Source organism: Giraffa tippelskirchi, chromosome 3 (genome assembly GCF_054371585.1).
Source record: "Giraffa tippelskirchi isolate mGirTip1 chromosome 3, T2T-mGirTip1v1.2.pri, whole genome shotgun sequence".
Taxonomy (NCBI): domain Eukaryota; kingdom Metazoa; phylum Chordata; class Mammalia; order Artiodactyla; family Giraffidae; genus Giraffa; species Giraffa tippelskirchi.
In genome coordinates this window covers 48,733,610-48,750,827 of record NC_137277.1, presented here as the reverse complement: position 1 = coordinate 48,750,827, position 17,218 = coordinate 48,733,610, and the positions used below count along the sequence as shown (strand labels likewise).

The window sequence follows — 17,218 nt, the reverse complement described above, 5'->3', positions numbered from 1 at the left end:
GTAATACACTAAGTGTCTAACTGAGAAATATGAGGTTGTACTGTCAGTCTACCTTGTCTTTATCCTTGGAAGCATCTATAGCTGACTGCAGCATCTTCAAGAGCAGGAGGCCTGAGAACTCTTCCTGGAAACTTGGATCTGGTGTTTCCCTGTCCGACCCAAAGCAAGCAAAACACGTTAACTGTAAAACTCACCTAAACATACACATGTACAAATATACTTACTCAGTGTAACTACAGAAACAGCTCCACAAATCTGTTCAGATTATACTGAGAATTTATTTAGGGTTTACACCTTTTGATTTAGTAGATCTACATCTAGCTGCTGCTGCTAAGTCGCTTCAGTCGTGTCCGACTCTGTGTGATCCCACAGACGGCAGCCCACCAGGCTCCTCCATCCCTGGGATTCTCCAGGCAAGAGCACTGGAGTAGGTTGCCATTTCCTTCTCCAATGCATCAAAGTGAAAAGTGCAAGTGAAGTCGCTCAGTCGTGTCCGACTCTTCGCGACCCCATGGACTGCAGCCCACCAGGCTCCTCCGTCCATGGGGTTTTCCAGGCAGGAGCACTGGAGTGGGCTGCCAGTGCCTACTCCGTCTACATCTAGGGATGTAACCAAAAAGGGGATCTCACAAGGGAGATTTCACACACAAAAATGTTCAATGCATATAAAAGCCTACACTAACACGAATGTTCAGTTACAGGGGAATGGCGAAATAATCAGCACACAGTGATGACTGTGTAATAACAAATAACAATTTATAAAGAATCTGTAGAAGTCAGCAGAATGCTTATACATGTTACATGTTAGAATGAAGGAACAAAAAGCAAGATACTTGTGTATGCGTAAGAGCAGTGGCCTCTGGGGAGGGAAATTAGGGGATAAAGCTGTGAATATATTACTTAAAAATATACAAATACAATATTTAAAAATAGGGCAACCATTACTAAGGTTTTGATTTTCTACTTTTATAGTTTTCACGTTTTCTATAATGTGGATGTGTTACTTGTATCAGCATAGAGTATTTTTTATATATATGTATTAAAAACAGGTTACTAATAGTATATAAAATAAATATAAATATAACATAAATATAGAATATAAAACAAAACAAAGCAACAAGACTGACTACATAATGTAAGGGAACTACTGCTAATTCCTTTCTAGTAGGATCAAAGATGTCCTCTTGGGACCTTAGCCTTGGAAGTCAACCAGAGACAATGAGCTGAGTCACCTACATGTTGACAATCAGAGTGTCGGTCAGGTTGCCAAGGGACCAGGCTGCTTTGGCCCGGACATTAAGAGACTTGTCCTGAAGTGACATCAATATTGCATTGGCTGTGTCTGCAACAAATATGACGTCCTGTAAGGTAAACAAAACAAAACACTGTAGTTACCTTAAGAGTTCACACTGCTACCTTCAAAGTTCTCAATTTTCTTTTCAGATAAAGCTATATGAACCTTTACCACAAACTTGTATCTGGAAATCAAAATTCATTTAATCAATTTACTGTTTTCTTATATGACAATTTAGATACTCATTAAAATTCCACAGGAAGGTCTCCCATGATTCTGATACGTGCCACGCACACTCAAGGAGACTACAGATTGCTCTTGCGAACATCTTATAACCTGGCCTGTGACAATTATCTCTGAATCCTGCACTTGGCTTAATGTCCACCTTGGGAAGAGATGTGGACAATGAAACACACTTCTAAATACACCCTGTTCACTTACACACTTCTCAGTGAGATAAATGTCACAAACAAGAGTGAAGGAGAAATTTCTTTGTATTAAAATTTTATTAACTTTCTAAATTATTACTATTGTATGACAATGTCCCATTTCACTTCTTTTTTTCATTGTACATTAACTTAAACATTCACTGGCCTAGGGTCCTGGGCAATGTGAAAAATAGTTAAATGAACTACAGACATTAGCATATTTTAGTAGCAATTAAGGAAACCAGATTACAAACCAATTTAGTCGCGTTTACTGTCTACTTCAGGAGCTCTATATCACCACATAGAGTAATAAAACAACTATAAAGCAGCAAGGTGGAGCTACGTGGGTTCACTGACCTGTCTGAGACAAGGAAAAAGCACATAGACCCCGAGGGCCCGTGAGGTGGCAGCTTTCACTAAACGGTTCTTGCTGTCGTTCAGCCCCAGCAGCATCGTGATGCACAGGATCTGCCTGTCACTCTGCAATGAAAAAGGGAGGCCAAGCAAAAGCGTGAGTGAAATAGTTGTGAGCCATTGCCTTCAATAAGTGACTGTGACATGTCTGTGTTGAATCCACAGTCAGGGAGGTGAACACAACTGAGTCTTTGAGGCTAACTTGGCAGAGAACAAAGGTTCAACTCAGATCCAGTTAACATCAGAGAACCCACTCGAGGCAGGGCTCATACAGCCTTGTGACTACGTGTAACCTCTACCACTGTGGGAATCAGGTCATTTTGTTCTCCTACTTTAATCATGCTGCCTTCCTTATAAAAACTAATTTATATAAATAAGAATGGATGCAAATGCCATTAAGGGTTAAAGGAAGCAGCAGTCTAAATACATCATGTGTTGGGCACCAAACTAGGCATTTTCACATGCTTCACATTATCATGCACATCATTTCCATCTTACAGGTGATAAAACTAAGTTTTAGAGAAGTTAAGATAACCAAAGAGCTAGAAGGCAGAAGAGCTACCAGGATTTAAACCAGCTAGGATTCAAATCCAAAGAGCTAGGATTTTCTAACTTTTAGATTTGAAATCCTAAAATGTGACTTCAAAGCCTCTGCTACTTTCCCTTCTCCCCTCTGCCTTCTTAGCACAGGGAGGAAAAGCTCCCCTGAGACATTAAGATTTCAGTGCTGTTCCCCGCTGCCCTCACCCTATACTCAGGTAGAACATGCACCTTTTCCTCAGAGATGATGTTGAATACTGGTTCAAAAGAGTCAAAATCAAACTCAAGCTCTCATGCTCAGCATCACAAATTAAAGATGAGAAAACACCCCAAAGGTTACCGGCAGACTGCTGAAGGCTTCCGGCAAGATGGAAGACAGGGCGTCACAGGCACTGGCCTGCAGCGTCGGATGGTCTGCGTTCTGCAGGGCTCTGGGTAAAGGACCGTTGAGCATCGTGGTCCAGAACGTCACCACCTGGAACAGGCACAGTTTTAAGTGCAGCCCAAGAGATGACAGTGGAGCCAGCACACTGCTCACACTACTGCCAGGGACCAGACTGACGGCGTGTTTTCCTTAAAGCAGTCACTGGCTGTAAACGCTTTCACTAGTACTTCCTCAGCAGCAATGAAAGGAACTTTAGAAAGCAACTAATTAAATGCTTCCGCAGTCCGGTACAGGGAAGCAGCAACAGTGACAGTAGTAATGGGGACAAAAAGAAGAGGACAGCAACAGCTTATATTCTGCAGAGCTTCCCGTATGCCAGGTGTTGTTCTATATGCTTTCCACGTATCAACTCATTGCATTTTTTAAAAATATTTATTTATTTATTTAGGCTATACTGAGTCTTAGTTGAGGCATCTGGGATCTTCTCTCACTCGTGGCATGTGAATTTTTAGTTGCGGCATGTGGGATCTCGGGCCCTGACCAGGGATCAAACTCAGGCCCCCTGCACTGGGAGCGTGGAGTCTTAGCCACTGGATCACCAGGGAAGTCCCCCCATCAACTCTTTTTAATTTCAGCCCAACTAAATGAAGAATATATCATTATCTCCATTTTCACACAAGGAAACTGAGGCACAAAGAGGTAACCTGCTAGTGGGCAGCAGGGCTGGACTAGAATCAGATCAACTGACCCCCAGCCAGGCGCTCTTTCAACCTGCCCCACGGTGGCCCAGGGCCGGAGTTCCAGGGTGGCCCAGAGGCTGTGTGCTGGAGCCCAAAGAGGCAGAGCTGGGGCTGAGGCCTCCAGCCACTGCTTCCAGTCTCTGCAGCCTCGGGCGGTCGCTGAACCTAAGTTTTGGTTCCCCTTCAGTAAAGCAGGGCAAAGACATCTACTTGGCAGAGTTTGTGTGATAATAAAATGTAAGACTGTGTGTAAAGTCTCTAGCACAGTGCTGGGTGCATAGTGGAGATTCTTCAACTGAACAATAGGCTCTGTTTTGAGCACTCTGAAGAATTTTCTCACTTCAATGCCCCTCAAAGGAGGCATCTGCAAGTGCCTTTAACAGTTTCCTTCTTATGCTTTTAAAAACCCTGAAGTATCATGCCCCACATGCAAATCTGTCTGGGGTTTTGGTGTCTCCATTTCCTGCCCATGGACTTAGTCCAAAATTTTGCCACTGTACCCACGTGCCAGTTCTTTCACCTCCACAATCCTATCACCCAGACCCCCAATCTGGGCCCTCTTGCCCCAAACCAGAAGACGACAGACAGGTGTGGTTGCCAGCCTTCAAGCTGGCCCCCAAGGATTCTCACTTCCTAATGTTTAGGAGGCCACCCCCACACACACTGACTTGAGCTGATCAGTGAGGAACTTCCAAAGCTAGATCATAAAAATCCTATAGCTCTATCTTGCTCTCTCTCAATTAAATTGCTATAATGGTGGCCGGGCATCCCCTGTGGCTCAGTGGTAAAGAACCCGCTGTGGGAGATGCAGGAAACGTGGGTTCAACCCCTGGGTCAGGAAGATCCCCTGGAGGAGGAAAGGGCAACCCACTCCAGTATTCTTGCCTGGGAAATCCCATGGACAGAGGAGCCTGGTGGGCTATAGTCCTTGCGGTCACAAAAAGTGAGACATGACTTAGCAACTGAGCAAGGGTGGCCAGCTGCCTTGTGCAGAGAAGACTCTGCACAGCTCTCTGGGGAGGTCCTCAAGGGGAGGGAATGAATGAGATCTGCCACCAGGCAGCACTAACCTGCAAGGTGTGTGGGTGAGTGAGACACCGCAGAAGAGGTGCCTCCCACCCTTGTCAAATTCGGCTACTGCAGTCCCTGCCAGCATCCTGGCTGTAGTCTCATGAGACCTCAGCCAGAACCATCAGGTAAGCTGCCCCCAATTCCTGGCCCACAGAAACTATGTGAGAGAAGAAATGTAGGATATGGCTTTAAGCTGCTAAGTGTTTAGGATAATTTATCAGTCAACAGTGTATCAGTAATACAGATAGTATATCCCTTTTTGACATATGAAATAATACCGAAGTGTGAGCAGTTCAGAGTCTTGCCCAAAGTCACATGGAGCAAGAGAACAAGTCTGGATTAAACCCAGGTCTGTCTGATGGCGAAGCTCAACACAACTCCCTGCAAATGGTGACACTTCAGTTTTAGTGACTGTCTAGGGAAGGACTAGGGCTAGACATTCTTAATTCCCTGCAAGGATGACGGAAACTGTGAAGAGAAAAAGGACAGGCAGGCTGAGGAGGACAGAGGGAGAAAACCTCACTCATGTTCAGTTGACTTTGCATTTGGCACTAAGTAGAAGGTTTCTTTGGTGGGCTCACGTGTTCCTCCTCCAGAGAATAACTGGCAGTGTGGGGGCAACACAAATAATCTAAGATTACAAAATCTAATGGAAATAATGGGGAGACGGGGCTGGCAGTGAAGGGGTTAAGGAAATTGAGCTTTATTGAACATCTATTTGCCAGTTTTCACATCTCATTCAATCTTCCAAAAGTCCAGTGAGTCAAGGATTTTTATTCCTCTTTGTAACAAGGAAATTATGTTCATAATATTCATTAAGTGGTTTAATCTCATGACTTTATATTCCAAATCCTGGGCTCTTCCCAGCATTCTAGTCTGTCTCTTGGGCATACTGAGTAATAGAATTAGGTTTTGTGCAACAAAACTGGTTCTTCCATTGCTGGCTCTATGTTATACATAACCACATACTGAACTGCAAATAAAATGAAATGCAAATAAAACCTACTCATCCTAAATTATAAACCATAATTTCTGATACTGAAAGAAACCAAACTCTCTGATACTTTCTTATACTGAAAGAAACCATCACTGAACCTCAAAATAAAACTGACTGAAGCACTAAGAAAAGAGAAAACAGTGAATACACATTTACTTACCAAGGGGACTGGCACTCTCTGATCAGGTGCTACAGAAGAATCTGATTTATACTGGTGTATTAAGCTGGTACCCAGTTCTTCCAGAAGCTGCCAAGATAAAAGAAACAGATTATCAGAGATGAATATTAGAACCATGGAGGTAAAAAGTAACTTCAATTTACAGATTACTTCAAATCAAGGGGAAAAATAATTTCCAATTGCTTTTCTTTCTTTCCTTAGCAACTCCTATCTCAGAGGCATTCTCAATAGGAACAAAATCACCAGGTATATTTCGTTAATTTATCACCAAATCAATTTCTTGGGTTTATATGTACAGCTGAAAATAGAAGAATGTATCACTTCCCTATCTGAAACATCCTAAAGAAACTCAGAACTCATGGATATGTGGCAGAGGAAAGAACCTAAAAGGAGGAAAAGAAAAAAGCACATGTGAAAATTACCTTTGCTCCATGAAGCTGGACAGATGGATCTGCCTCCCCCAGGCACTTGCAAATCACCTCTCCAAGCTCCATCAAGTAGACTTGTGTCATCGAAAAGTAGCCCCTTGCCAGATGAGCCAACACCTGCAGAGAAAACAGGATTAACCCTGAGAACAGAATGCAGGACTGCAAGATCCAAAAGTGTTCCAGTATTTCAGAAATCACTCACACTCAACAAGGGGCTTAAACCTGATGTTGAATAAAACGAAAAACAACCATAATCTTTATTTTATGACTAAAATCAACTAAGCATTATCATATAATTTTATGGTGCTTTATAATCTACAAAATGTGTTTAAGGTTATCATTACTGTCTCACTTAAGCCTGGGAACAATTTTTCAAAGGAGGTATTAACTAAAAATTCTAGCTGAAGAAACTATGACTGAAAAAGTTTAAGAGGTTAAACTGTTGCGCATTAGTCGCTCAGTTGTGTCCAACTCTTTGTGATCCCATGGACTGTAGCCCACCAGACTCCTCTGTCCATGGAATTCTCCAGGCAAGAATACTGGAGCAGCTGCCATTCCCTTCTCCAGGGGATCTTACTGACCCAGAGATCAAACCCGGGTCTCCTGCACTGCAGGCAGATTCTTTACCAACTGAGCCACCAGGGAAGCCCTAAGAGTTTAAAGGACATGCGTAATATCAACCAGATAATTAGCAGCAGACCCCAACACCAAACCTGTGTCTTAGGTCGTACCTGAATACAGAAAAAACAAATACTTTAATCTAGGGTGGTTCTCTTCCTTTGAAGGATCAAATATTTTGCTGTCTCTAAGCAGATATAAGACCAAAGAGAAGTAAACATTTATTTTAATTTTCAGATGCAGATATCCAAGATTAACTCCATTCTTTCAGAATTATTATATAATCTATAACACCTACTGGCCATATAATACCTGAGATGACTAAAATGGCTTGCAACAAAAATGGATGAATCTGACATTTTACAACCAAGCCCCTCCACCTACCCACCCCAAAACAACAAAGCATTCACACCTAAAATGTGAATTGATGCACAACTCCCACTAATACCAATGACACATGGCTTGATTTTACATTATTTTCACAGACTTACTCCTCATGAAGTAATCACCCTGTGAAGAAAGAATGTGTGTGTGTGTGCACGTGTGTGCTAGGTCACTTCAGCTGTGTCTGACTCTTTGTGACCAGCTCCTCTGTCCAAGGGATTCTCCAGGTGAGAATGAATACTAGAGTGGGTTGCCATGCCCTCCTCCAGGGAATCTTCCCAACCCAGGGATCAAACCTGTATCTCCTGTGACTCCTGCATTGCAGGCAGATTCATCACTGCTGAGCCACCAGGGAAGCCCTGTGAAGAAAGAATGATTACTTCCATTTCAGAGAAGAGGAAATGAAACCTCCTACCTGCAAGGCCTCCAACCGCATGGGGAATGGCTCATGGATGCTTCCTCCTGCAGAACCAGCATCGCTACCGGAACAGGAATCCTCCCTGGGCAGAACAACAATGGAAATGCAAAGTCGAATGAGCCAGCAGGGCTCTGAAGACAACTTAGGTGAGCTAACTGCTCCTTCTTCTACAAAGGGTCCTGAAGGGGCCTTCTTCCACCATTCAGGAGGACTGAGGTGAGGAGTGGCTGAGCTGCTGCTGCTGAGTCCGGAAGAACAGGGCTGTTGTAGAAGTAGCTGGACTTCAGGTAAAGGTGCGTGAGTGGACACTATGGCTCCCAACAGTGTGAGACTTGACACACGAACATTAACATCTGTCAAAGGGAACAGTAAGAACCTATCACCATGGGAACGGTGACCATAGAGATCATAATTATCCCTGCAGGCAATTAAGAATTATGACTTTCTTGTTTAACCTGAATCTAATTAAACATCTAGACAGAACTTCCAGTTTACAGGAAACACATGTATAAGTTAAACAACATCAAAAGGAAAAGATCCCACAAATTGAGGGTGAGACATACTATAAAGACAACTGGTAGGACTTCCCTGGTGTTCCACTGGTTAAGAATCCACCTTCCAATGTAGGGGACACGGGTTAGATCCCTGGTTGGGGAACTAAGATCCCATGTGACTCGAGCAACTAGGGAGACACCCCCGCACAAACACGAAGACCCAGTGCAGCGCCCCCCAAAAAAAGACAACTGGCTCAGACCCTTCGAATATCAAACATGAAAGAAAGAAAAAGAGTGGCGGTCCACTGCAGAGTCCAAAAGGCTAAAGTGAGGGGACAGGACAAGATGGCACAGTAGGAAGATGCTAGGCTCTCTCATAGAGAGGAAAATTACAGTCATGTAGAGCCACCATCTCGGAGAATGACCTGATGACCAGCAGGAAAAATTTTCCACAACTTTTTTTTTTTTTTAAAGCCATATTGAGACAAGCAGGAGGGACAGAGACATGGTCTGGGAGGGACCTACACCCCCTGAGTGCTACAAACCATAGGCAGGAGGGATTTCACAGCCTTAGAGGTCCTCCTGAGGAATGAGGGTTCTGAACCCAATGTTGGGCTCCCCAGCCCAGGGGACCTGCACCAGGAAGATGATTCCCCCATAAAGCCTGGCTTTGAAAACCAGTGGGGCTTACACCTGAGAGAGAGACTTGGAGGGCTGTAGAGAATTGTGAATCCACTCCAAAAGGCTGTGCACAAAAACTCACTGGCTCCAGGTTATGGCATACAGACAGCAGTTTGAAAAGAAGCTGATCAAAGAAGGAGATTCATGCGCCTGAGGGTTACTGAGAAGCCAGTGAGTGCCACTTTAAAAAAAAATTTTTTTTTCTTCCTCTCTCTCGCTCTCTCTCTCCTTAGTCAGCCAAGCACTGGCAGGTACCAGTTCTGGCTCTTGCCATATAATTTACTAGCATGCATACGTGGATCCCACCTAACACATGCTAATCTAATTCAGTTCCCAGTTACAGCCAGCTGCACTGGGAGCCAACCCCATATACTAACACACCTGCAGAAAGTGTGGCCCAGGAACAACAGAAGGGCAGCTGCCACTCACACAGGGGACACTCCTGGAGCACTTGGCTCTGGTGCCTGGGGGAACCACACTACTGGGCCTCAGAGTTCACTTCTACACTTAGCCACTCTATCTAGAACAGGAGATGCAGCTGATCTACCTGATACATACAAACAAACAGAGGGTTAGGCAAAATAAGACAAGTCTCAATAAATTTAATACGACTGAAATCATATCAAGCAGTTTTTCAGACTAAAATCCTATGAGACAAGAAATCAACTACTAGAAAAAAACACAAACAAGTGGAGTATAAACAACATGCCATTAAACAACCAATAGGTCATTGAAAAAAATCAAAAAGGAATACCTTGAGACAAATGAAGATGGAAACACAGTGTTTCAAAATCTACTGCATAAAGCAAAGGCTGTTCTAAAAGAGAAGTTCATAGCAATACAGGCCTACCTCAGAAAGTAAGAAAAATCTCAAATAAACCATTTGAGTTCCTTTAGGAACTAAAAAAAGAAAAATAAAACTCAAAGGGAAAATAAAGATCAGAGTCAGTTCAGTTCAGTCGCTCAGTCGTGTCCGACTCTTTGCGACCCCATGAATTGCAGCACGCCAGGCCTCTCTGTCCATCACCAACTCCCGGAGTCTACCCAAACCCATGTCCATCGAGTCGGTGATGCCATCCAACCATCTCATCCTCTGTCGTCCCCTTCTCCTCCCGCCCCCAATCCTACCCAGCATTAGGGTCTTTTCCAATGAGTAAACCCTTCGCATGAGGTGCCCAAAGTATTGGAGTTTCAGCTTCAACATCAGACCTTCCAATGAACACCCAGGATTGATCTCTTTTAGGATGGACTGACTGGATCTCCTTGCAGTCCAAGGGACTCTCAAGAGTCTTCTCCAACACCACAGTTCAAAAGCATCAATTCTTCAGCGCTCAGCTTTCTTCACCGTCCAACTCTCACATCCATACATGACCACTGGAAAAACCATAGCCTTGACTAGACGGACTTTTGTTGGCAAAGTAATGTCTCTGCTTTTAAATATGCTATCTAGGTTGGCCATAACCTTCCTTCCAAGGAGTAAGCGTCTTTTAATTTCATGGCTGCAGTCACCATCAGCAGTGATTTTGGAGCCCAAAAAAATAAAGTCTGACACTGTTTCCACTGTTTCCCCATCTATTTCCCATGAAGTGATGGGACCAGATGCCATGATCTTAGTTTTCTGAACGTTGAGCTTTAAGCCAACTTTTTCACTCTCCTCTTTCACCTTCATCAAGAGGCTCTTTAGTTCTTCTTCCCTTTCTGCCGTAAGGGTGGTGTCATCCGCATATCTGAGGTTATTGATATTTCTCCCGGCAATCTCGATTCCAGCTTGTGTTTCTTCCAGCCCAGCGTTTCTCATGATGTACTCTGCATGTAAGTTAAATAAGCAGGGTGACAATATACAGCCTTGACGTATTCCTTTTCCTATTTGGAACCAGTCTGTTGTTCCATGTCCAATTCTAACTGTTGCTTCCTGACCTGCATACAGGTTTCTCAAGAGACAGGTCAGATGGTCTGGTATTTCCATCTCTTTCAGAATTTTCCACAGTTTATTGTGATCCACACAGTCAAAGGCTTTGGCATAGTCAATAAAGCAGAAATAGATGTTTTCCTGGAACTCTCTTGCTTTTTCGATGATCCAGTGGATATTGGCAATTTGATCTCTGGTTCCTCTGCCTTTTCTAAAACCAGATTGAACATATGGAAGTTCACGGTTCACATGTTGCCGAAGCCTGGCTTGGAGAATTTTGAGCATTACTTTACTAGCATGTGAGATGAGTGCAATTGTGCAGTAGTTTGAGCATTCTTTGGCATTGCCTTTCTTTGGGATTGATCATAGTAGAAATAAATAAAATGATACACACACACACAAACACACAAAACAATAGAAAAGATCAATGAAACCAAAAACTGGTTCTCAAAAAGATAAACAAAATTGAAAAACCTTTAGCCAGACTCATCAAGAAAAACAGAGAGGGCCCAAATCAATAAAAGGGCCCAAACTGCAGAGTCGGACATGACTGAGCGACTGAACTGAAATCAATAAAATCAGAAATGAAAGAGAAGATACAACCAACACCACAAAAGATCATAAGAGATCGCTATAAATAGTTGTATGCCAACAAACTGGACAACCAAGAAGAAATGGATAAATTTCTAAAAACATTCAATGACCAATTACTAGTAATGAAATCAAATCATTGATCAAAAAATTCCCCCCAAAACAAAAGCCCAGGACCAGATGGCTTCAAGGGTGAGGTAAATTCTACCAAAGATTTAAAGAAGACTTAATACCAATCCTTCTCAAACTATTGTAAAAAACTGAAGAGGAAGGAATGCTTCCACATTCACTGTATCAGGCCAACATTACCCTGCTAGCAAAACAAGGTTTAATACTCCACTTCTTTCCAAAAAGAGGAAGATGTCTATCTGTCTATACATTTTCTACTTATATCTAAAGACTATGAATTATTATATACCAGAGCAGAAGTGAAGAAATGAAGTCAAAGTCACTCAGTTGTGTCCGACTCTTTGCGACCCTCATGGACTATACAGTCCATGGAATTCTCCGGCCAGAATAATGAAAAAGGTAGCCTTTCCCTTCTCCAGGGGATCTTCCCAACCCAGGGATCAAACCCAGGTCTCCCACATTGCAGGCAGATTCTTTACCAGCTGAGCCACGAGGGAAGCCCCACTAGAGCAGAACCCCTAGGATTTGCTCAGTCTTAATTCTAAAGGGATACTCCAGTCACTGCACTGATGCATTGAAAAGGCATTGAACTTTACAGCTGATTCTCCAAGTTACTTCTTTCCAGTGGTGCCGACGGGGGCTTCAGGGATCAAAAGTAGGGTTCTGGTGATAGCTGGTTCCCCTCAAAGTTTGAGGATAATAAATAGAATTATCTTAGTGTTATAAAAGTGTTCTGAATATTTTAAACTAGTAATCCAGATTTTATTGATATAAAGAAGCAATCAATTTCAAACTACCACCAACCTTTGTGGCGGATATAAGGCTTTATCTGGTTCCAGACTTTGGTCAGCAGGCTGAGTTTCAGACGGTTATAAGGAGAATTTGATACCAAGTTTGCAAGACACTACAAAACACAAAGAGTAGCTCATTAATGGACCTGATTAAGCCACAGCACAGAGACAAAATTTAAAGCATTTAATTAAAAAAACAAAAGTCTTTACATTCATTTGAAAGTCAGTCTTTTTTTCCTTTTTCTTTTTTAAAGGGAAAAGGGAACTTGGTACAACTTAAAGGAATTGTCTTAGTAAATCATTTATTTGGACATACAAAGAGTGTGGCAGACAAGTAGGAAGAACACACTTCCAATCAGGTTATCTTTAATAAAATTACTTATATTATCAAGTCAATTTATTTGTGGGCAATATAAACATTACACAAAACTGAAATAGAGAAACTGCCTCTGCCAACTCACTGATATCTTGGCACATTTACCTTAATTATCTGAGTGAGGGTCTGTGAGGATGATTCCGCCACCAAAGCTAACAAAAGACATCTGTGCAACTCTTTAATGCTGGAAGCGATCATTACAGAAAAGGGAGTGAAAGCCCTTTTGTGGTCACTGGTATCTTCAGCAACGGAAAGAAACTGCTTTGAGCCTTCCAAGATGGCAGATAAAACTTGCAGGGCACAGGCACGTGTCTGAAATTTCAGGAGGATTCACATCAGTGAGTTAAAAATCAGGAGTCAAATCCCCTTCTTCCTATATATACTTTTCATTTGCAAAGTATTTAGATCAGTTTAATTAGACAAATAAAGGCAAGGCAATTTCTATCAGGTCCTAAAAGTAGCTGTGGACTAAGGCCCTTGCACTCTCATTCCCTACCCTCCTTAAAAAAAAACCAAAGAACTTTAAATCACATTGCTGTTAGGTTTTCTTACTGTAGGGAATAAGTCTAAGCTATACCATAGTATAAAAACCTGAAATCACAAGCATGAAAATAACTTAAGGACGAGAAGCCTACTTTAGTCAAGCATAAAGCCAACGGACAAGAGATGGGTGGAAAAAGATAGACCCATCAACAATCTGTTTCATATCAAAGTTCCTGAGGATGTTCTGCTTTACATTCTACCCTAAAGCATCCATGAGCGCTCAATGTTAATTAAATAGGATATTTGGAACTCCATGTATAATCAGCTTGGCAGACACCATTAGTGACCAACTTTCAGAAATATTCGTAGGTACAGAAAATAACACTACCTGCAATAAAAATCTTTGATATTCAAAGAAACACTATTAAATATAACCTTATGGATGGAAAGGAAAATACGTGCACCTGTCAGTGGACTGCGGTTATCTGTCAGGGATAGTGCCTTTGCATCAAGATTTTCTTTATAAGGTTAATTACTTTTAATTGGTACTCTGACGATTCTGCAGTATTAAAAATCAGAAAGGAAAAACTAAATGGAAAGAAAGCCAAATTTAACCAAAATGGAATGTAGGTGATAAATGCAGGACTACTAATGAAATAGTACTATACCCTCTTTGGCCATCTCACCCCAAAATGCCAATTAAAAAGACTTTTAAAACGCAAGGAATCAACATTATAACTTTAGGATCTAATCTAAATATTTACTCAATAAGAAGTACGTCGGAGTTTGGTGTGAAAAAGGTTTTCCAGAAAATCTTCAACTATGTTATCTCCAAATTGCTGCTGTTGTTCAGGAGTTAAGTCAAAATAAATCATTTCTACATGCCTTTTATAGAGTAGAATCATAAACAAAAACCAAAGTTTTATTGCTGTGAGAACAAATTTATGTCTTTGGAATTAAGCATAATCACTTAAGAACGTTAGGAAGCTGACAGTGTATGAGGACAGTGGTGTGTGTGTGTGTGTGTGTAGGGGGGCAGAGAGAGAGAGGGCAATCTTAAGCACAAGTCAGCTGACCCAAGAACTTAGATAAAGGGCTACCAAAATTTTTCTGTAAAGGGCCAGTAGTACTAATTTTATATTCTAGAGTCTGCACACCACAGAGTCTTTGTTGCAACCACTCGACTCTGCTATGGCAGCACAGACACTGTATAAATAAATAAATGTGGCTATTTTCAAATAAAATTTTTCTTTTAGACAGTGAAATCTAAATTTCAGACAATTTTTGCATGTCACAAAATACTCTTTTTTATTAAAAAAAATTAAAGCATTAAAAACCACTTAGCTCATAGATCATACAAAATCTGGTAGTGAGCCAGATTCAGCCCATTGGCCATAGTCTGCTAACCCTCTGATTAGACGACTGGCTGGTCTTAACCAAAAAAGGTAGATGTTATGCTAAAGAAACTGCCATTTCTTTAAAATGTAATTAAAATCTACAATTTCAAGAGCTCGCCAACCAAACAAAATTAAAAGCCAAGCTGTAAAAAGAAACTAATACTCAAAATAAAAAGTTTTCAGCTCAATTAACTTTGCTTCCTAACTGGGAAAAAGCATTCGTAACTATCACAGATGAAAACAAAAGAATGTCAGTGAGGGGTTTCCCTGGTGGCTCAGTGGTAACGAACCCACCTGCCAATGTGGGAGACACCGTTTGGTCCACATCCTGGTCCCGTTTGATCCCACAGGCCTGTGCAGAGCAACTAAGCCTGTGCACCACATTGTCGAGCCTACACCCTAGAGACCATGTTCTGCAACAAGAGATGCCACCTGCGCACCGCATCTAGAGAATAGCCCCCATTCACTGCAACTAGAGAAAAGTCCACAAAGCAAAGAAGACCCAGTACAGCCAAAGTAAATAAATAAAACTAAACATTAAAAAATTTCTCAGTATGTCAGTGACAACTGTGCTTCCAACTGAATCTACCACAGGTTTCTCTAAGAGCTGCTGTGAACCCCAAACCATCATCAGTGTGCACGTCAAGGAGAAGGTGTGACACTACTGCCCTGTCATGCTTCATCCTGGCTGAGAGAAACTTCAGTCTATGCTCTCCAACTCCATACTCCACAAGCGCCCGAGAAAATGACCACTCAGCTTTTACACATGGCTGCACCTTTAAACCTAGCTCTGATCAATCCAGAATGCTATTCCATTCCAATGACATGATCTAAGTACTTTTAATGTTCACACATAACTTTCTAGCAGTCTTTCTAAAAAGGCTCTCTCACTGATAAAACACTTTTTACTATCATTAAACATTTCAAAAATAAAAAAGATATAAGTATCATGAAAATTATCCTCCACATTCTCAACTATTTACTGCAGTTCCCTTCAGCTGGAGGGTCTTCAAAAATATAAATACATATATATTTTTTCAACCTTTTAAGCAGTTTTCCTTCCAATTACTAGAATGGCCTCATTAGTTATGCCACCATCATTTTCTATTTTCCTCCCAGGTTCTCATTTGTTAACTGAAAACATTTTTACCAGTTTAACTATTTAGTATATACAGTATTTGAAATTACCCTATAAAACATTTTTTGTGTTCATAATTGAGGCTAGTTTATTTTTCTTCACCCTATAAAAAATGTTGAAGGGTCATTTAGAAGTTTTCTTATATAGTAATTAGCTATTCACAGAGATGATCAAAGGGAGTTCCAATGTACTATGAATTGCTAGCCCTCCTCCTTGCTTTTAAGGGAAAAATTCTAAAAACAGAAAAGAAATATACTATTGACCTCATTAAAACTATTTACTTTGAAAAGGTAGGTTGGTTACCTGAGGACATGAGATGCCATTCAGCATGACTTTTTAATGTTCATTATCGTAAGTGGAATCTAAACAGCAGACTACTTTCCTTATTTGGGTAAAAAGCTAACTTCCAGAGAAGAGTTAACATATCCAAGAAGAGGCAAATATATGATCAGCCACAGCTACCTTGCTGTAGCTATCCATGACTGCCAAGTTACTTTTTCTTCTTTTTTAAAAACAAGTTTTTCTCATTAAACTATGTATTACTATTTATTACATATGATTTGAAAAATACGGAAAAGTTGGAAGAAAAAAAACCACACTGGGATCATAAAATTCTCTATCCAATACTTTCATAAAACATCATCCATATTCCCTAGCCTTACATATCTTTCATAACCACTATATATCATGATATTCCAGTGAGTATTTAAGCCATTTTGAATTTTTTTTCTATTGTAAACACCATGGCAACATTTTCATAAAAGAAACGGAAGCACAGCTGCTTCAGTGCAGTTCGGAGAGGACACTGAAGCAGTAACTCAACGTGCTCATGCTTCAAGCCAGCCCTGGGGCAGGAGACCTCAGCGTGGCCTCCCTCAACCTGACAGTCATGTAAGCCCTATCCTCCTATCCCCCTGCCCATTGAGTGATTCTCAAGTCAGGACTCAGGTCAGTATTAGTAAGAGCCTTGTTCTGAGATGATCAGATGGGGCAGAGGGAACAACAAAGACTTGTGAAGTCTTCCTACTTGTAACACTTAGAATTTAAATGCTCTTACCTTTGGAGAAGGATCTTTTAACGTAAGTGTCATCAGGGACACAGACTGTGGGCTTCCAAGCTCTGGTGTATCAGGAACAAAGGCTGACCAGTAGCCATACAGAACTTTTTTTTCTATTGATTTTACAGTAGAAAGAAAACACGCTAATGCTCCTTGGCGAACTTTGGCTTGGTAAGACCTTTAACAACCGAAAGAAGGAGGAAAAGTCTTTTAATTGCTTTTAAAAATATGAGCATGAAATGCTATTTTTTACAGGCAACTCAAATGATACAGTGAG

At 41.4% G+C, this 17,218-nt stretch overlaps 1 protein-coding gene across 3 annotated transcripts in view; it reads right to left on the bottom strand.

Annotated features, from left to right (window-relative positions):
- The window catches only part of HEATR6 (HEAT repeat containing 6), a 33,475-nt gene that overhangs the window by 3,441 nt on the left and 12,816 nt on the right, over window positions 1–17,218 (bottom strand). For all 3 annotated transcript variants that reach the window (XM_081584496.1, XM_081584494.1, XM_081584495.1), the window contains 10 exons: window positions 16,942–17,119; window positions 12,972–13,178; window positions 12,504–12,603; window positions 7,893–8,248; window positions 6,470–6,592; window positions 6,030–6,116; window positions 3,017–3,151; window positions 2,080–2,202; window positions 1,237–1,361; window positions 53–149 (listed from right to left, as the gene is read on the bottom strand). In XM_081584496.1, the coding sequence (XP_081440622.1) occupies window positions 53–149; window positions 1,237–1,361; window positions 2,080–2,202; window positions 3,017–3,151; window positions 6,030–6,116; window positions 6,470–6,592; window positions 7,893–8,248; window positions 12,504–12,603; window positions 12,972–13,178; window positions 16,942–17,119 (1,531 nt within the window). The remainder of the gene's footprint in view (window positions 1–52; window positions 150–1,236; window positions 1,362–2,079; window positions 2,203–3,016; window positions 3,152–6,029; window positions 6,117–6,469; window positions 6,593–7,892; window positions 8,249–12,503; window positions 12,604–12,971; window positions 13,179–16,941; window positions 17,120–17,218) is intronic.